Raw genomic sequence first — 18,807 nt, 5'->3', positions numbered from 1 at the left:
AGCTGTGGTAGCCATCTTGAACTGGGGTGACTCCAACAGTTAATCAGTTGTAGATGTACGTCTAATGCAGTGGTTCCCAACCCTGGTCCTCAAGGAACACTATCCTGCATGTTTTCATTGTTTCTCCTCTCTTCAGCAGGTCTTTAAGTTCTGAAGAAGCCTGTTAATCACTCACTCATTCAAATCAGATGTGTCAAAGCAAGGAAACAACTAAAACATGCAGGATAGTGTTCCTTGAGGACCAGGGTTGGGAATCACTGGTCTAATGAATATTTTCTGAGGGTTGAAGTAAAATTGGTCCTGGGGTTCATGAGACATTTCGCTAACAGTTAGTTGACACTAATAGTAAAACATTGTAAGAAGAAGGGAGGGGTTGTAGTGATTATTATTAGCAACAGATGGTATAATCCATGGCACATTTGAGTGAAAGAGCAGCACTGCACCAGTGACATTGAACTGTAAGCAGTTAGCATGCAACCATATTACCTACCAAGGAAGTTCTTGCATGTTACAGTGACAACTGTGTACCCCCCCCACACCACCACCACCCACACACACACACCCCACCCCCTGTCACAGCTGCAGACATTGCACCCCTAGGCCCTCCTTCTGATGTCTGGAAACAACAACCACACTTCCCTGTCTTCCACTCTTTCAGCATTCATACAATATATTAATTGTCATACCATGGACAATAAAACACTAGACCTCTTGTATTGCAGATATCAAGGATGCTTACACCTCAACCTCCGTCCCCCCACTTGGCTGCTTTGTTCACAACCTTGTTTGCCTGCACTCAGACTACGTACCTATAATAAATAGACAACTCCCAATCAAAAGGTATGTGAGGACTTGGTTTGAGGAGGCCAGCTGAGCACTCCAGGACTGTTTTAGGTTTACAGTCTGGGAAGTGTTGTGTAAACTTCATGGGAGAACATAGACAGTCTCACAAACTGCATCACAGATTATATTAATCTTCATATTGAGAACACCGTACCAACCAAGAGGGTACGGTTGTTCACCTAACAATAAGCCCTGGGTGTAGCTCTGCTACATGAGAAGACAAGAGCTTTTAGGTCAGGGGATAAAGAAGATCTGGAGAGGGTACCAAAGGAGTTAAAACTGGAAATTAGGAGGTGAGAAGACAGTTACGGGAGGAAGTTGGATACTGGGACAGATTTCGCTCCATCTGAAATCTGATTTTTTTTTGACTAACATGCTAAAAAATGTAAACTTTTTTGGTCATTCCTGCCCAATGCATGATACACCTGTTTTCTTTCATAATATTTGAAAAACGTCTTTTTGTTTGTATTTCATTTATGAAATATATTGTGTGAATAATCTACTATTTGGTTTAAATTTCCTGACTTTCTGATCCTTCTGATCCCCGTTTCTCGTATGGTCCAGCACTGTAAGGAAAGTGTGAATAAATGATAAAGGAACTTGTTGTTGCTCTTCCAAAACTGATTGAATTATTGCTTTTTTTGTGTGTTCTGAGGTCACTTGGCTGTAGCAGCCATCTTGAATTGTGATGTCTCCAAAGTTAATCAGTTGTAGAGGTGCATACAATTCATACTTCCTGAAAGTTTAATTAAAAATTGCCCCGGGTTGCTAACATACAGAACAGTTAATAATCGTTGAATTTTAATCAAAGATCTATGCCACTTTGTTACCGCTCAGAACATGTGTTAAGGATCGGTCTCAGTCACTACCACACCAAATTTGAGTAATTTTTTAACAAATAAAAGTAAAATTGACTGCTTTATAGCAGTTTTTGTTTTTCACGGTCAGCTCAGTGTAGCAGTCACCTTAAATTGAGTTGACCCTAAAACACAACCTGTTCTAGGTGTACACCCAATCATTATTGTCTGCAAGTTTCATTAAAATTCGTCTAGTTGTTCATGAGGTATTTTGACAAAAGTCAAAAGTACACACGTCCAAGTGCATAACATAACAAATAGTGAGTTACTTCACGTCTCAGTCAGTAGGTATTCAAAAAATCAAGTACATCTTCATGAATAAGCCCATTTGTTTTCTGTTAGCCGTGGCATGATCCGGCTAGAAGTGGCGAAGGTGGGGTTTAGCTCTCAGGTGGAGGGGAACAATAAATCAGTCTTGTCACAACTATGTGGTGAGACTCTTAAATAGGACGTTTACTTGAGGCTATTCAGAATATAAAGTTTCAAACTCATCCAATGAAAATTGCGTCGCAAATGTGAGGTGAAAACACACCACAAGCGCCTCACGGTTGTAGCGCCCACGCCGGATGTGTCCCAGCACCGCCAGCCGTCCTGTGTGAGTGACAGCTGGGAGCCTCCGCCCAGGCCAAGGACCGCTCCAGCCCGACTGACTGCCTCCAAGCTCCCAGCCACAACCAGGGGCTGCAGGAATGACCGACAGTATCCCCCTACAACCCGTGAGGCGACCCAAAAGACACGACAGTAAACATAGAAATGGGTAAGGGCGTTGCGCAGCACCGTCACATGAAAACAAAGGTAATTGTTGGTGGGTTTTTTGGCTCGTTGGCTTCAGCTGTAGTCAGTCAGTATGGCCGTTAATTGTTTACACCGGAGCGTCGAGATTGTCTAAAATCCCAGCTAAGCCGTGGAAGGTTTTGTGGCTGAACAGCAGCAACAACAATAATATTACTGCTAATAATAACAGGCTAACATGCTAATGAATAGCATAAAGCCGTTCACCGTTGCTTTTAAACGGCTAACGTTAGCCTGAGCTCCATGAGACATCCTTGTTCCGGGGTGCCGCTGAAACAAGTGCACCGACGCCCATCACGTCAATATTTGCTCGGATAACAGGATTTCAGTGTCAAGGAGCAGAAAGCTGTTCCAGCTGTAGGCTCTCAGTCAAAACCACCAAGTGTTTAATTCACATGTTAACCCAAAGTTTAACTTTACGGTTGTTTTTGTCAGCACATTAAAGGACAGGCCACACGAGTGATGATGGAGAAGAAGCAGGGCTGACATGTAGCCAACACACGGATCAAGCTAGCATGGTGGCGTTAGGGCGAGGGTCGAGGGAAAATACAAACACCTGAGAGACGAAAAGTGTTGCACAGAATTACAACAAATAAGCAAATGATCTGACCACAAAACAACAACAACAACAAAGAAACCTCTGGTACATCCAACATACCAGTCCACCTCTCAGACAGTGAGCCAGGTGCAATGAGAGGTCAAAGTGTTACTTTACATAAACTTAAACTAAATACAAAAACTCAGGTAATATTTAAAGACACAAAGTTAATAAAAAACTGCCTTTGGTTATACAAATAAAAAATAAGCATTTAGGCATTTAATTGATTCAAATGAAATATGAATTAATTCAGACTTACATTTTGTGTTAATTTTTTCTTACCACCTAAGGTGGTGGAGAATGGCAGAGCTAAGAAATTGTAGGACTTCCAGATCCAGACTGACAAACAGGTGATGGCTAACCAACCAGACATTATAGTGATAGATGAGATACAGAAGAAAGCAGTGGTGATAGATGTAGCAGTCACAAGTAATATCTGGAAGAAGGAGCACAAAAAGCTCAAGAAACACCAAAAGCTGCAGGAGGAAATAGAGAAGTTGTGAAAAGTCAAGGCCTCAGTGGTACCAGTGGTCGTCAGAGCAGTCGATGCTGTGACCCCCAAACTGGAAGAGTGGCTCCAACAGATCCCAGGAACAACCTCAGAGATCTCTGTCCAGAAGAGCACAGTGCTAGGAACAGTTAAGATACTGAGCAGAACCCTCAAGCTCCCAGGCCTCTGGTAGAGGACCTGAGCTTGAAGTGGAACCACCCATGTGGAACAAATAGGACGAGATGAGATGGAAGTTTGTGTATATATATATATATATATATATATATATATATATATATATATATATATATATATATATATATATACAGGGTTTCCCCCAGTGTATTAAAAGCCTGGCGGGCCCCAGACTCTCCCTAGCCCGCTGCCAGGCTAAACTCCTCGTTTATTGTAAAATACTTCATTTTTTTAGACCCGTTTTTTTTTTCCACAGGCAGCTCTTTCAAACAGCATCACAAGACAACATATATGCAGAAAAAATTTCACCCCACAAATAAATGTTTGAAAAATTAAAGGCCTAGAATTCTTTGACGGATTGCATGTCACCCACCGCCCTTCATGCCAGAGTTTGACTAAGATCTACTTATGTTGAGAAATGCCAGAGTTGTAGTCGCTTTAATCAAACTTTAAAAATAACGGTATGCACAATTCATATGTTATCGTGACATGTCACACTCAGAACTTGTGTTGGGAATGACTCTCAGCTACTACTATATCGAGTTTTAGCTCCATACACGTAAACTGAGGTATAACCATTTTTGTGTTGGCTAATGTTGATTAGTTGTGGCAGCTATATTAAATTACATTTAACATCCAATGATTACTTTTTAAAAGTTTTATTAAAATCTATCTGCTGGTTTGTGAGATATTTTGCTAACAACGAGGGGTGACGCCTTCAGTTATCGCTAAAATTTTAAACAAAGATCATATGCAATAAGTGGCACTTGGAGTACATGTTATGAATAACTATTCAGCTACAATCACGCCAAATTTTAGGTCAGTAGCTGTAAACTTAACCAAATTATAGCCATTTTTTGTGTTTTTCAGGTGAATCGACTGAGGTGACCATCTTGAGTTGGGTTGGGTTCAAAGGTTAATCAGTTGTAGACATACATCCAGTGATTACTTCCTGAAAGTTACATTCAAATCTGTCACAAGGTTTTTTGTGATAAGAGACATAAGATTGCTAAAGGTAGATTTATATTTGCGTCACCACTTCCTTTGGCTCTTCATATAGAAACTTTGCAGGGTTCAGTTTTACTAACTGGTCAACAATTGATGTGATAGCACATGTTGAATTTGCATCACCATCTTGCTCAGATATAGTGTCTCCTTGTGTTGTCTGCGGTGCTGAGAGTGTTGTAAACATGAGGTCAGATCATTTTTCACATTTGTCTCGAAGTTCTTCTTTGTGTGCTGATTGACAACCAGTTTGCTAAGCTGTTATCAGTACATCACAGTGTTCTTTATGAAACCCAATGTGTTTTATCTGTTGCATAAAAGACTAAAAAATGGGTGAACTTCCTTGTTGGTCAGAATGATTTCTACTGAATCATTAAAGATGAACTGCCTTAATATTCCTTTGCCTTCTGCTTTCAGCTGCTGTCCGTGGTCAAGATGCTGTGGTATGGGGGACTTCCGTCCTCGCACTGTGTGGCTCGGCCACCCAGAGAAAAGGGAGCAGAGGTACCCGAAGAATGTCATTAACAACCAGAAGTACAACTTCTTCAGCTTCCTTCCTGGGGTTAGTGTCAGTCAAAGATCATTTCTTCACCTTGCCTCTGTTTAACCCCCAAACCACCAGCCAGCTCCTTCAGCCAGACTTAAAGTCACAGTCAGCTTATTGGACACGTTTTTGCCACGTTATAGTTGAGGCTGCTGGCTGCTTGTTATCACAGGCATCGCTGTGGAGCAGAGAATCAGTACAGAGGAGCAACTAGTAGTTATTTTCAATGCTTTAGGATTTTCAAACGACACTTCAGAATATTGTTTAGCCTACAAATGATCAGTAGATTTTTAAAAGTCTTTAAAAGATCTATCCTGAACCAACTGTGGTTTCTATACATCACTTCTCTTTAGGTCTTTGTTGTTGTGTTGCTTATTGCGACCATGTATCCACAGAATAATCAACTCTGTGAACAAAAGATCTGAACTTCAAATAATTATCTGAGGAAACCAAATAAATAATTAAAGGCCAAGTTTGTTGAATGAATGCATATCGCCTGCAGCCTTTTGTGACCTCCACAGTCATATCTCACGAGCTGTGTTAATGCCAAAAAGTATTCAACCCCTCGGATGGTTTATGCTTTTATTGCTTTCATAAATCAATCATGGTCAATATAAATTGGTCTTCTTTACAAAAACTAAAATAAAAAACAACCTTCAATGTCAAAGGGAAAATTAAATTTCTGCAGAGTAATATCAATTAAATGGAAAAAAAAAAGATTTCCAAGGCCCTAAACATCCCCAGGAGTTCTGTTAGAGCCATCATTCAGAAATGGAAGGAATATGGAACGTGTAAATCTACCAAGAGCAGGACGTCCTCACAAACTGAGTGACTGTAAAGAAAGAATAGAGAGAGACCACAAAGACACCTGCGACTCTCTGAAGGATAACGCTCTGACTATGTGTTAAGGATGAGTCTCAGATACAACCACACCGGATTTTAGCTCAGTATATGTAAAGATGACTAAGTTATGGCCATTTTTGTATTTGCTCATGTCGTTTAGCTGTGGTAACCAGCTTGAATTGGGATGACTCCAAAGTTAAATCAGTTGTAGATGTATAACTAGTGATAACTTTCTGAGCCTTTCATTAAAATTGGTCCAGTGGTTCATGAGATATTTTGCTAACAGAAAAACAGAGTTGAAAATAATGGTTTAAACAAATGTTTTAGACAAAGATCTTGTGCAGTGTATACTGCTTGAAGTATGTTTTGGAGATGATTCACAGCTACAATCGTGCCAAATTACAGCTCAGTATCTGTAAAATTGGTTGCATTATAGGCAGTATTTTTTTGCTAAGCTGTAGCAGCCATCTTAAATAGGATTGACTCTGAAAGTTAATCAGCTGTAAATGTTTATTCAGGGATTGCTTTCTGAGAGTTTCATTCAAATCCATCACCTGGTTCATGAGACATTTTGCTAATGGTACAGACAAACGAACACACACGTGCACACACTCACGAGCAAAAACAATATCGTTCTGCCTTCACCTTTAGGTGGTAATTATAGCTCAGGTAGAAAGTGCCAAAAATGGCTGAACGTTTTTGTGTGAAATGTGACCCACTTATTACTCTTTTATCAACACACTTGTCTTTTTTTTTTTTTTACTAATCAACAAATAAACAGATTTTGTTTACCTTCTAGGTCCTAGTAGTTTAATATAAGAACAGGGAAGTTGTATTAACTTACCCTTAACTCCAAACAGCTTCATGTTTACATGCTTGAGGTTGATATTTGACAAATGCAGGTTAGATTTTTAACCATCACAGTTTGCTCTGTCACGTTCACTTTGTAAACAAAATTCAAATTTCTCTTTTGGTTTTTGTCAGTAAATTTTGAATATAATTTTCCTTTCGAAATCATAACGTGCATTTTCTAAATGGAGATACAAGAATGCATTTAGTTAAAATCATCTCTGTTCATGGAGCCTTTATTGAGATTTTACTTTGAGTAAAAACCTCAAGGTGGAGAGAAATAATCGTTTCATTTCGACTTGTGGACTTGAACTGCACTTGTTATGTTTTTGATTTTGGCATTTGCCCTTCCTGGTTTACATATTCATTTGCTTTCTGGGCATGCAGTTGTCTTAAGATATTTTTTTTTATCCTGTTTATGCAGTCTGAAATTGAAAGTAGCTCAGATTTGTTTGAGAAAGAAAAGACAAGAGCAAGAAGTTGTTTGCATTGCAAATTGGGATGCTTTTTATTTACATTTCTTCATGTCAAGAAGTTCTTTTCTCTAGAACGTATGTTGAGCTTTATGCTTTTTTGTGGATTGTTTTGTTTACTCTAGTCTTCGCCAGGCTGCAGTTTCGGGAAAGACACAAAGTAGGAATGTGAATACACACACATTCCCCTGGCTGTAATCTCACACAGTGGTGGTAATGAACCTGAGCAAAGCTGTAGAATGCGTGTTAAATTTATGAATCTCACTGGTGGATAAAAAGCACTAATATGTACTGGCACAGGGATTCATGAAAATATAAACAAAAAAGTTATTTTGAAGAAAACTTAATGGAAGAATATGTATGTATTGTATATGAAATGTCTCTGCAATGTCATTTGGACTGAATAAGTATGGCCAAATGGTGTCCAAGTGAGGCAAGTTGATCAGAACTGAAGGGGTTGAACTATCTGAAGACAACATTGCAGATGTCCATGGCAGCTACAAATACCTTGGTATACCACAGCCAAATGGCAACCAGGATGAGGCCGCAAGGAAGTCAGCCACAACCAAGTACCTACAGAGAGTAAGGCAGGTCCTGAAGAGCCAACTGAATGGTAAGAACAAAGTCCAAGCCATCAACACATATGTGGTGCCAGTCATCAGATAACCTGCTTCACAGGTCTGTCACCCTGAGACTGTACACCAAGAGAAAGGAGGGAGGCATCAGAGCCACTATACAGAATGAGACACCCAAGATCCTGGAGTACGTCAGGAAGACAGACCCCAATGATGATCTGTTAAGTGAATGTCTTAGGCAGCAGAAACCCACCGTGGACAGCACAGAGGCACTAATCATGGCAGCACGAGAGCAACAGAGGCTTGAATCATCTGTGCTAAGTACAACTGGAGGTCCTCAAATTTGAAGGCTTCACCATGGGTAGTGGAGATCTAGAAGCACTCTGAGAGCACAAACCAGCAACAAGACCATTAAAAATTGTAGGATTGTGATTTGGATCACCACCATAACTTAATAACTTTTTTTCTGTAACAACCTCAACATTTGCTGAAAATTGTCATCAAAATCTGTTCATTAGTTTTTAAGTAATCTTGCTAATGGATGGATGAACAACCCAACCAACACTACTGAAAACATAACCACCTTGGCGGAGGTAATGACAAGGCTACAGGCAGAAGCAGAGTTGTTCATTCTTTCAATGTCTGTTCTCCTGTGATGTAAATTTTGTCATCTTTACCTGTCTGCTAAGATCCACAACCTTTTTTTTTTGCCTGCTGCATTATACACATCTTCCATCTAAAATGGTGGCTTTAAAGATACAACAGACAAAAAAAAGACTGATTTAAACCATAAGCAGAAGAAGAAAAACAAAACAGATGCTTGTTTTGAGGAAATGCTGTGTGAGGAAACTTGCTGCTGTCAGTATTTGGATCATTTATTGCTCAGGGACTACAAAGACACCAAAATTGCATCTATTTCCTGGTGAGAAATCACCCAAACTTTGTTTCTTCTTCTTCTTGTCTTTTGGATAGACCATTAACAAATCAGCACATCATTGCCACCTACAGCTGTAGTGAAACTGGTTTACTCCTGAGTGAAACGTGATGGAGCGTAATGAAGAACAAACGCATGGATGTGCACAAATGGTTGGCTACATGGATGCAGAAAAATAAAACAATGCTCTAAGATACCGTGAGACTTCCAGATCCAGACCAACAAACTAGTAATGGCTAACTAACACTGTGGTGGTCAACAGGCTACAGAAGAAGGTGAGATGTAGCAAGTGGCTGTAACACCAGATCTCTGTCCAGAAGAGCACAGTCCTAGGAACAGCTAAGATACTGAGCAGAACCCTGAAGCTCCCAGGCCTCTGGTAGAGGACCCGAGCTTGAATTGAAAGTGGAACTGCCCATGTGGAACAAATACGGCAAGATGGAAGTTATTGTGTGTGTGTGTGTGAAATTATAAACACTGGGGTAACCTGACATTGTTGCTATAAAACATTTATTGTAGTTGGTATTCCTTTTTACAGTTCTGGGCATTTAATCCCATAAAGTCACAAAGTTACAAATAAATTGTGGATAGTTTTGGTATTTCTGTCTTCAGTTTGAAAAATGTGTATTTTTAATAACCTGAGTGATTCAACTACTCACTAATTCTCGTACTATATGTTTTGCAGATTTTTTTATTTTATTGAAAAAGCGAAGAAGAACCTAAAGGGTTGAAATTCTGTAACAAGCAGACTAAATAAGAGGCAAAATGTTTTGGCATTTCTGTTTGATTGTTCATACTCTTGGCAGTGTTGACCAATCAGAGGCAGAAAACATAATATGGCAGTCTATCTGATAATTTAATTATATTTTGTTGATCGAATAATCAATTGCTCACATTTAATATACATAAATATTATGACATATAAAGGAAATTGTTTAACTTGTTTCACAAAGTTAGTGATATTTTTATGAAACAAATGCATTATGACTACCAATTATCATGAAGTTTCTTCCTCTGTGACATGCCAGAAGTGTTTTAACAAGCCACACAGAGCCCTCTGATGTGATTGTGGCTGCTGATGTTCTTTGACTTGTGCATGTTAGGTGTTGTTGTATATCAGGCAGTGAATGCTTCACACAGTTCTTTGTTTTGTGTTCTCAGGTGCTGTTCAATCAGTTCAAGTACTTCTTCAACTTGTACTTTTTACTGTTGGCCTGCTCGCAGTTTGTCGAGGAGTTACGCTTAGGTGCCCTGTACACCTACTGGGTCCCTTTGGTATGTTATCCTCCTCTGTTAATCTTTATTCTCAGTCCACTTAATCTCCTCAGACATTTTTTTTTCTTTTCCCTGCCTCAGCTGTGCATTTCTTTTAAAAATGTGAACATGTATGTCCTACAGTATCATTTGTTGTTATCCACTTTGCCGACAAACACTTTGTAATTGTAACATTTAACCCTTTAGGGTCTTGTTTTGATCATTACCATCATGAGAGAGGCAATCGAAGAAATAAGATGTTACCTCCGAGACAAAGAGGTGAACTCTCAGATTTACAGCAAGCTTTCAACACGAGGTGAGATTTGAAATCCCGAACAGCTCTGATATTGTCTGTCTGTCTGCTATTTATATCTCCAGATCAGCCCCAACTAACGGTAGGACGTTGGTCCTATTAAAACTTATTGGGGCTAGGGGAAATGGTGGGTAATTCAAAGCAGAGATGTAAAAGTGTGCATAAGAGGCCTTGGTATAAAGTGCTACCAGCAATAAAAAGTAGGAGGCCTCTTGTGGTTTCCATCACTTTGTTCCTTTGATGTGGCAGCTTGTTTTAGTCATAAACATAATCACTGGTTGCCTCCATGATAGTGACCCTTGTGCAGATTTGTGTTTTTAAGAAACTTAACAGTGTCAGTATTTTGTGTAGTTTCTTTTTACCCAAGAAGAGACCGGTTACTTTTGTTTTGTGAGCTCTTTTAAACTGGTAACCCACATCTATAGATGAGAAAGCATAACTGGAGAACAAAAACAAGTTTTTAGTTAAAAATGCAATGTGAAGCTAATATTCTTTTGTACAAGTCGAAGCGAGAAGCTGCACTGATTAGCTATTTTATAAAATGGCACCTACAAATGTTCCTGCGCTCATGTGAAGTCCTGTGAATGTGCGTAACAATATTAATGTGCTTTAATGTCTTACATATGCAAAGCCAAAGGTCACAGCTCAGTTCAAGGGTCACTGATCTTTTCCAAACAGTTTTGCCTGTTCACTCCAAGTGGAATGAGAGAAAAGGCTCAACTCCCCCAGCATTCTTTAGAATCTGCAAGGAGAGCAGTTTCTCCCAAATTTACTGAGCTGATTGGTTGGACATGTAGGGTACATCAATGTGTCATTGATTCTTTTGACCCATTTGATTAAAACCAAAATTGCTAATCTATTTACAAGTGAGGAAACGTGCTACAGAGAAATGCAGGAGACTATTTTTACCCACACTTCTCTAGTATAAATTTCAACTAGTTTCATATTTCAACTTCTGCTTATCATATATAACTATAAGTAACAAACTAACTGACCCCTTGTTTGCGTTTTGTTGTGTATTTCAGGCACAGTGAAGGTTAAAAGCAGCGGCATTCAAGTGGGCGATCTTATAATTGTGGAAAAGGTTTGTTGAAGGTTGTTTGTTCCAGGTTTTATGAACATCTGTGAATAGTTGTGCCTTTTAGGACTGTCAAGTTTCCATTTACATCAGAGCAAATAATGAGGGAGGGGGTTGTTAATCATCTCTGCTCTACTGGAGACTGAAGTGGAAGGAGTTAGTAAAGATTTTGTAATCTTGTGATCAATGCTCAGCCTCAGCCTGTCAAAACAAAAAATCTGCACAAGACATGTGAACTTAAAATGGCTTTAATTTGATTTTTAATGTAAATTTCATTTAGTATCATTGATATTTGTAATTTCTGAAATTCCAGTTATAATTTGAAGTTTAATAGCTTTAAGTCTTCAGTGTGATGTGCTCAGTTGCACCTCTCATGAAGAGTTTCTGAGGTTTTTGTAGATAAAATATGAACTGTTTGCAGTTTTTAGCTGAAGATATTTATTCTGGTTCTAGGTTGCTAAATTAATTGTGTGATTCTGATATTTTGAGTACAATTCAGAAACAAACTTGAGTTGTCATTTGGAAGTTTCTAAATCAAAGTTAAACCATTATTTGAAAAGTCATTAAAGGTTGTAATAAACTATTTACTGCTTGGCAATAATCAATTAGTGGTTTAACTTTAGGAAGGCTGTTCAGGTGAATTAAATGGTAGGGGGTGGGGGAGGAACCAAATCAAGCTGAATGTTAAAAAAACAACTGACTGAGGTCCTGTTCTGGCCACAACAAGAGAATTTGCTGGAGGGCTTATTACTTTTGACTGACTGGCTGTTGGTAATGTGGCACATGAAAAGCTAAACGTTTAACTTTTCTACATTTAAAGAGAAACGGAGGAGTGAGGGGAGGAAAAGTGTACAACCATGAAGTGATGTTGAAATCATGCTTTTCTTTCTGTCTTTCTTTGTAGAACCAACGTGTTCCTGCTGACATGATCTTTTTGAGAACCTCTGAAAGAAATGGTAAACATATGCTGGTCATTCATCCAGATATCCACAACAGGCAGGCTGGCCGGGGAAATGGCTTGTTTAAAAAGGCGCTGAGGTGCTGGGATTAACCCTGAGCCACGACAGGAAGCCCCACAATGTATAAACTGTGACTGAGTCCACTAGTGAATTGTCACTCGAAATGTTGCATGATGGCAAGTTGCTACTTCCCCCAGACAAAACATTGTTCTCTCCTGATATTTGTGTGGGACTAATTTTGTCTTTCAAATGAGGAGATAATGAAAAGGAAAATCAAGGGACGCATAAGATGAAATGCAAAGAGAAAACAGGAGACGGGAGAGGATTGTGCCTTAATGCCTCATCTGAATAATCAAATATGGATAAGTAGAGCAGATGTCGGCGATGACATAGTGAACTGCATTGCATGTTTCTAAAAGAAAAAAAAAACAAACAAAAAAACATCACAGCAGCTCTATTTTCAGCTTCTAGAAAACCAAATATGAGTCTCCCAGAAAGGCTAAATGCTTGTTGTTGTTGTGTCTTCCGTTCCAGGAAAATTAAAAAAAACCTACTTTGTTTTACTGGAAATTGTCTCTGGTTATCTCTCTTCCATGTGGAGGCCATTAGGTCAATTATGAAAGGCCTAGGCCATGATTTGGAGTTTTGGGCAGGATGACGCATGCAGGCTGGGGGCTGGGGGGGATGGGCTGTGATGGATGCCTCTGCCAACAGTAATCTGCAGCTCAGCCACATTCACACAAGTCATCCCAGACAAAAAAAAAAAAAAAAGAGTTTGTGCCCCTTTCGTGAATTTATTCTAACCGGTAACTTTGAAGTTATTAACAAATAACTGACATGAGGTACTGACAGAACAACCTTCAGGATGTTTCGGAGTAGAAGTTAAGTGATGTGTGCATTCACTGCTGAAGAAGTCTTGTAAGGTCATTTTATTTGAACAAAAAGCCTATGCATGGTTGCCCTCTAGAGGTCAATGTGTGTTCGTCTCGCATCATTCGTGCTGCTTGTTGCTCACAGGCTCCTGTTTCCTGCGGACGGACCAGCTAGACGGAGAGACAGACTGGAAACTACGCCTCCCTGTGGCCTGCACTCAGAGGCTGCCAACTGCCTCCGTGAGTCCCAATATGCTGATGGAGAGGTTGAAAGGGCACAGGAGAAAAGTTGATAACTACTCCATTGTTGTGTCTCGTTCTTTGTTAACGGACGAACACAGGAGTGATTGTGGGTACAGATTCCTGTCCTCAGAGAACCAAGTCTTTCATTAGGACTGAGTCCTCATTTAAGTCAACTGTAGGGTGACCCGAACATCAAAGAATGTCAGAACTAAAAGCTTGGAGAGTCACCTCAGGCTTGTACGTTTTAGAGAGGTTTTCAGTGTTTTACTGGTGTTTGACTGAGGAAGACTTTGTTTTTATTGGGATGTTGAAACTGAAATAGTTTTGTTGACTAAATAGTTAACACAAAGAAAAACTATAGGCATTTATTGTGATTACTGATTATATGATAAAGTTACCTTTTTTAGGAGAAAAAAGGCCAAAATATCATCTTAAATTACTAATTGTTCTTGTTCTTTTCTTTCTCTGTGAGTACTGGATTAATATGTTTTGAGCTGTTAGGTGGAAAAAGGTGAAAAAGTTAGATTAACACTTTTTTCAATATTTCCTGTCATCTTCTTGGCCTTTGACTAACTAAAGCTTCAGACTAGATTCACCGTGTAAAACACAAAATCAGACAAACATTGATGTGATCTGAAATAAAATTTTATAATATAATAATTTTTGAACTCAGTTGGATAAAGATTTTTTGAATTTTTTTTTTTTTGTCAACTTTAGAGGAAAAGACAAAACAAACAAATTAAATGTGCTTATAGGATCACTTTTTCAGGTTGAAAGAACTTCATGGAGTCCCTGCGATTGACTGGCTCTGAACTTTGTTGGTATTTTCTCTTTCAGGATCTTCTCCAGATCAGATCATACGTGTATGCAGAAGAACCAAACATTGACATTCATAATTTCATTGGAACCTTCACCAGGGTAAGTCTTACATTACATTTCAGCTAAAGCCTCAGCTCCTGTCCTAACTGCTCTTCTCTGGATGAATTTAATGGCAATTTGATGTATTTACATCTGGATTAGCACCTTTATGGATTTATTTGAATCTTATGACTTCAACATTACTCAGTTGAAACTTGTAATATTCCATCAGTTATGTTAGCATCGAGCACAGCAGTAAGATCACCTTCTTTAATTTGCTATTTTTCTTTTTCCTGAAATGTACAAAACTAAACTCTTGCAGCTGGTGAACAAAGAAAATTAGCAACTTGGTCAACAAGACTCCAAACATGCTTTAATGGCTTTTTTCTCATAGTTGATTATAACAATAAAAAAACTAGGTTTATTACTTTTTCACAGAGGCCAGTTTGTTAAAATAATAACTGCCAAAAAGATAATTTGTGAACCATTTTTCATTTATTTGTTGTCCAATTTCCTGATATATGGATGAATAATAAATAAATAAATAATCATCAAAATACTTTACAAACAACATTTGTTATTAATACATAAAATAAGTTTATCTTCCTTTTTGAAAAACAAATTTTGTAAGATTTTACGAAACATGCATCAGAAGTTGCACATTTCTAACAAATGAAAGTAGTTTAAAGTGTTTGCTTAGGATTTTCAGTTGGTAAAGGTGTGAGTGGCATTAAATGCTTAAGTGACACACCATGAGAAGTAATAAAACTTGGACTCTTCCTCCAATGTTTAGTGTTTTAACATAAGATTGTTTTCCATGGTAACATTTTGCTGTTTGTTGCCCGTTTCTGTTTCGGTTACTCCTTAACCACCAACTGTCAAATGTGTCAAGAGCATTATGAATGTAAAACAACGCACAAATGAAGATTGTTTTTGGTAACAAAAATCCCTGCTTAACAAAGTTGGGAGTTCTTGGACCAGTTTTTGACACTCGTTGTGTAAGTTTGTTGTTTGAACTGATGCAGGAGGATGGAGACCCGCCTGTAAACGAAAGCCTCAGCATTGAGAACACCCTTTGGGCCAGCACCGTTGTTGCTTCTGGTAAATCCACCTTTAATTCATTTAAAGTCCAAAAAGTAACCAGGACCCTTGCTTCCTCTGTAACGCTTAATCTTATAATTTGTCAAACCAAACATTCATTAAAAAGAAGAACAAAAAAAAATGGGGCAGACAAACACTTCCCTCATTTATAAATGGCTCTGGGAAAGTTACCTATTATAGTGTTTCTCCTGCAGGAGAATAAATCCTCTTGAACCCCCTCCAACATGTGTTACCCATTATGTCATTTAAAATCTGACTTTCTTCGTTTGAAAACGTCTACTCATGTCAGGATTATAGGTCTGGGAAACATCTTTCTGACATATTATGGTTTATGTTCGAGCTTTATTCTAGTAACCCGAGGCACTTTTTTGTCACCCTCCTTCCCCCCCAGGCACAGTGGTGGGGGTTGTGATCTACACAGGCAAGGAGCTGCGCAGTGTCATGAACACCTCCAACCCAAGACACAAGGTACAGTAGCTGCATGAAGGTCTATTTAATTATAAATGTAGTTCTTAATTGATGATGTGAGTGATCAGTTTAACTTGAAATGAATTTGACAGTCTTTGAGCTTGACTTGTGCTCTGATTTACAATCCTTTGAGTCACAGTGTTTGCCTTGTTGCTCCTGTCAGGTGGGTTTGTTCGACCTGGAGGTGAACTGTCTGACGAAGGTGTTGTTCGGGGCCCTGGTTGTGGTGTCGCTGGTCATGGTGGCCCTCCAGCACTTTGCCGGCCGTTGGTACCTTCAGATCTTTCGCTTCCTGCTTCTCTTCTCTCACATTGTGCCCATAAGGTGCGAAACAGGATATCCTCAGCATTGGTTTGTCTTGTGAAGAAGCTAAAAATGAAATGTTTGCTTAATATGTGATTTTTTTATTTTTATTTTTCCCATTTGATACAGCCTACGTGTTAATCTGGATATGGGAAAGATGGTTTTCAGTTGGATGATTAAGAAAGACTTAAAGATCCCAGGGACGGTGGTGAGGGCCAGCACCATACCAGAACAGCTTGGACGCATCTCCTACCTGCTGACTGATAAAACAGGTTACACAGCACAACCTTTAATGTGTGATGAAAAAGAGCTACTGAGGCCAGCAAGCTACACACTAAAATAAGAGCTTATATTGAATGAGTTTAGTGTTTTCCTTTCCTGGAGGCGTTGCTCTTTGGTGGGTTCTCTGCTCTCAGAGACCTGCTACCTATTGGATCCCTAAACCATAAAAAACCCCAAAGTCTCTCATCCATGAACACATTTATAGTCCAGCAGCTCCTTTGCTGCATTTCCTCAGGTGTGAGGTGTTACACATCAGATTTACAGCCCTCATGGCCAATAAAACGATCGGCCGTTTCCCCATCTAGAGCGCGATTAGGCCGGTGGGGTCTGCAGGTCAGGCTAATGTATGTGCGAGGCCCTTGAAGTCTTTTTGATATATTGACAGAAAATGCTTTTAAAGGAAGTGTGAGGATGCAGAAGTTGCCTGTAGTGTCAAAGGCTTCTGACTTTCTTCAGTTTTTTTCTTTTTTTTTTAGCCACGCCACCATATTTCACATGCAAAGTCAGTTCAGTTGATCTTTGTTTAGAAAAGTCAGGAAATCCAGATATTAATGTTAGAATAGTTAGATAAACAACACATAACGTGCTAGAGTTAGTGACTTGTCTAATGTATACTAGTGCTGAAACTTGTTCTCTATATTTAATTGCCTATAATGTTTTCTTTACCAGGTACCCTTACCCAAAATGAGATGGTGTTCAGGCGGCTCCATCTTGGAACCGTGGCATACGGGATGGACTCTATGGATGAAGTTCAGAGCCATGTGTTTAGTGCCTACACACAAGTAAGAAAAAGCAGCAGCAAAAAGGAAAACAAAAAACGAAAGAAAACAAAATTACATTTACAAAAAAAGATTGGAATTCCAAAGGCTTGGGAAAACATAAAATAAACAGACACAAGCATTGTGTCTTGAGTAACTTATGAGTTTGTGATTATTGTTTGGTTGAATGCTTCCTGATCTCATATGACACTCTTTGTCCCCCTTGACACCAAAGGTTAGTGAAGCAGGAAACAGGATCAGCCCACAAGCGAAGCACTGACAGGACTTCTTTAATGACACAACCATTAACCCTCGGAGCACACAGTCTTCTAAAAATAGCAAAGCCTCAACACAAAAGCAAATCATATTTACTCTACACATCTGGTTATGTTTACAGATCACTATCAGAGCAGCGGCTGAGTGATTGTGGCCTCCTTTTAGAAAAACTCTGGATAGGAGTCAGACGCTTTTTATAGAATCAATTGTTTTATTCTTCTCACATTATTTTATATCCTTATTTTAACCCCAGTATCTTTTGTGATTGTCCTCAGCCCACTCATGACCTTCCAGCTTCCAGGGCGCCAGCAGCCACCAAGGTCAGAAAGACCATCAGCAGTCGAGTTCACGAGGCTGTGAAAGCCATTGCCCTGGTGCACAACGTGACACCTGTGTACGAGTCCAACGGTGTGACCGACCAGGCGGAGGCTGAGCAGCACTACGAGGACACGTGCAGGGTCTACCAGGCGTCCAGCCCAGACGAGGTAAGAGAGACTGAAAAAAAGGCAGGTTTAACTCTTCAAAGTCGACGGACGCGCCGGCGCGTCCAGGTCACATGACCGATTTAAAATGCTCTAGCGGGAAAGATCCTCCCTCTCAGACACTTTGTTTTAATCTGTGTCGAAAGTACAGACTTCAAGCTTTACACTAGTTTTTAAATCATCTCGATAGGCCAAGGAAAACCAGAGTTATGAGAAATTATTCCCGACACATATATATTTTAAAAAAATCATCGTCATATTTTCAGCGCGTCAGAGCGAGAAGCGCCAAAACCGGGAGAAAACTCCGCCATCCTCCGTCTGATCTCACCCCTAACCGAGCTGAATGAAAAAACAGCCCCTCCTCTCCAATCTGACGGAGGCTCAACGTTTTCTGTCAAACGACTAAAAATCTACAGTAAAAAGAAGAAAGAGGCGCAAAAATTAAAGGAAGTTCAAACAAAAAAAAAACGCAAGCGCGGGAATGAGTTATGAGTTTTGTGATATTTATCGTGTTTGGATTTTATAGTTAGGGTGTAGTGTGGTGTGTTTAGTGTTAAATTTA

The 18,807-nt window shown here is 39.4% G+C and overlaps 1 protein-coding gene across 1 annotated transcript in view; it reads left to right on the top strand.

The window, feature by feature from the left end:
- The first annotated feature begins 2,299 nt into the window (after nucleotides 1-2,299).
- Nucleotides 2,300-18,807, top strand: part of LOC108237636 (probable phospholipid-transporting ATPase IIA) — a 42,349-nt gene continuing 25,841 nt past the window's right edge. Inside the window, exons 1-14 of the mRNA XM_017419204.3 lie at nucleotides 2,300-2,457; nucleotides 5,198-5,342; nucleotides 10,160-10,273; nucleotides 10,460-10,568; nucleotides 11,591-11,649; nucleotides 12,548-12,599; nucleotides 13,620-13,714; nucleotides 14,555-14,635; nucleotides 15,601-15,676; nucleotides 16,068-16,144; nucleotides 16,308-16,468; nucleotides 16,577-16,719; nucleotides 17,399-17,511; nucleotides 18,039-18,248. Coding sequence (XP_017274693.1) covers nucleotides 2,390-2,457; nucleotides 5,198-5,342; nucleotides 10,160-10,273; nucleotides 10,460-10,568; nucleotides 11,591-11,649; nucleotides 12,548-12,599; nucleotides 13,620-13,714; nucleotides 14,555-14,635; nucleotides 15,601-15,676; nucleotides 16,068-16,144; nucleotides 16,308-16,468; nucleotides 16,577-16,719; nucleotides 17,399-17,511; nucleotides 18,039-18,248 — 1,503 coding nt within the window. The 5' untranslated portion in view covers nucleotides 2,300-2,389. The remainder of the gene's footprint in view (nucleotides 2,458-5,197; nucleotides 5,343-10,159; nucleotides 10,274-10,459; nucleotides 10,569-11,590; nucleotides 11,650-12,547; nucleotides 12,600-13,619; nucleotides 13,715-14,554; nucleotides 14,636-15,600; nucleotides 15,677-16,067; nucleotides 16,145-16,307; nucleotides 16,469-16,576; nucleotides 16,720-17,398; nucleotides 17,512-18,038; nucleotides 18,249-18,807) is intronic.

The sequence above is a fragment of the Kryptolebias marmoratus genome, linkage group LG8, assembly GCF_001649575.2.
Source record: "Kryptolebias marmoratus isolate JLee-2015 linkage group LG8, ASM164957v2, whole genome shotgun sequence".
Lineage (NCBI taxonomy): Eukaryota > Metazoa > Chordata > Actinopteri > Cyprinodontiformes > Rivulidae > Kryptolebias > Kryptolebias marmoratus.
Note: the sequence above shows the minus strand (reverse complement) of the source record. Positions and strands in the feature narration are given on the sequence as shown.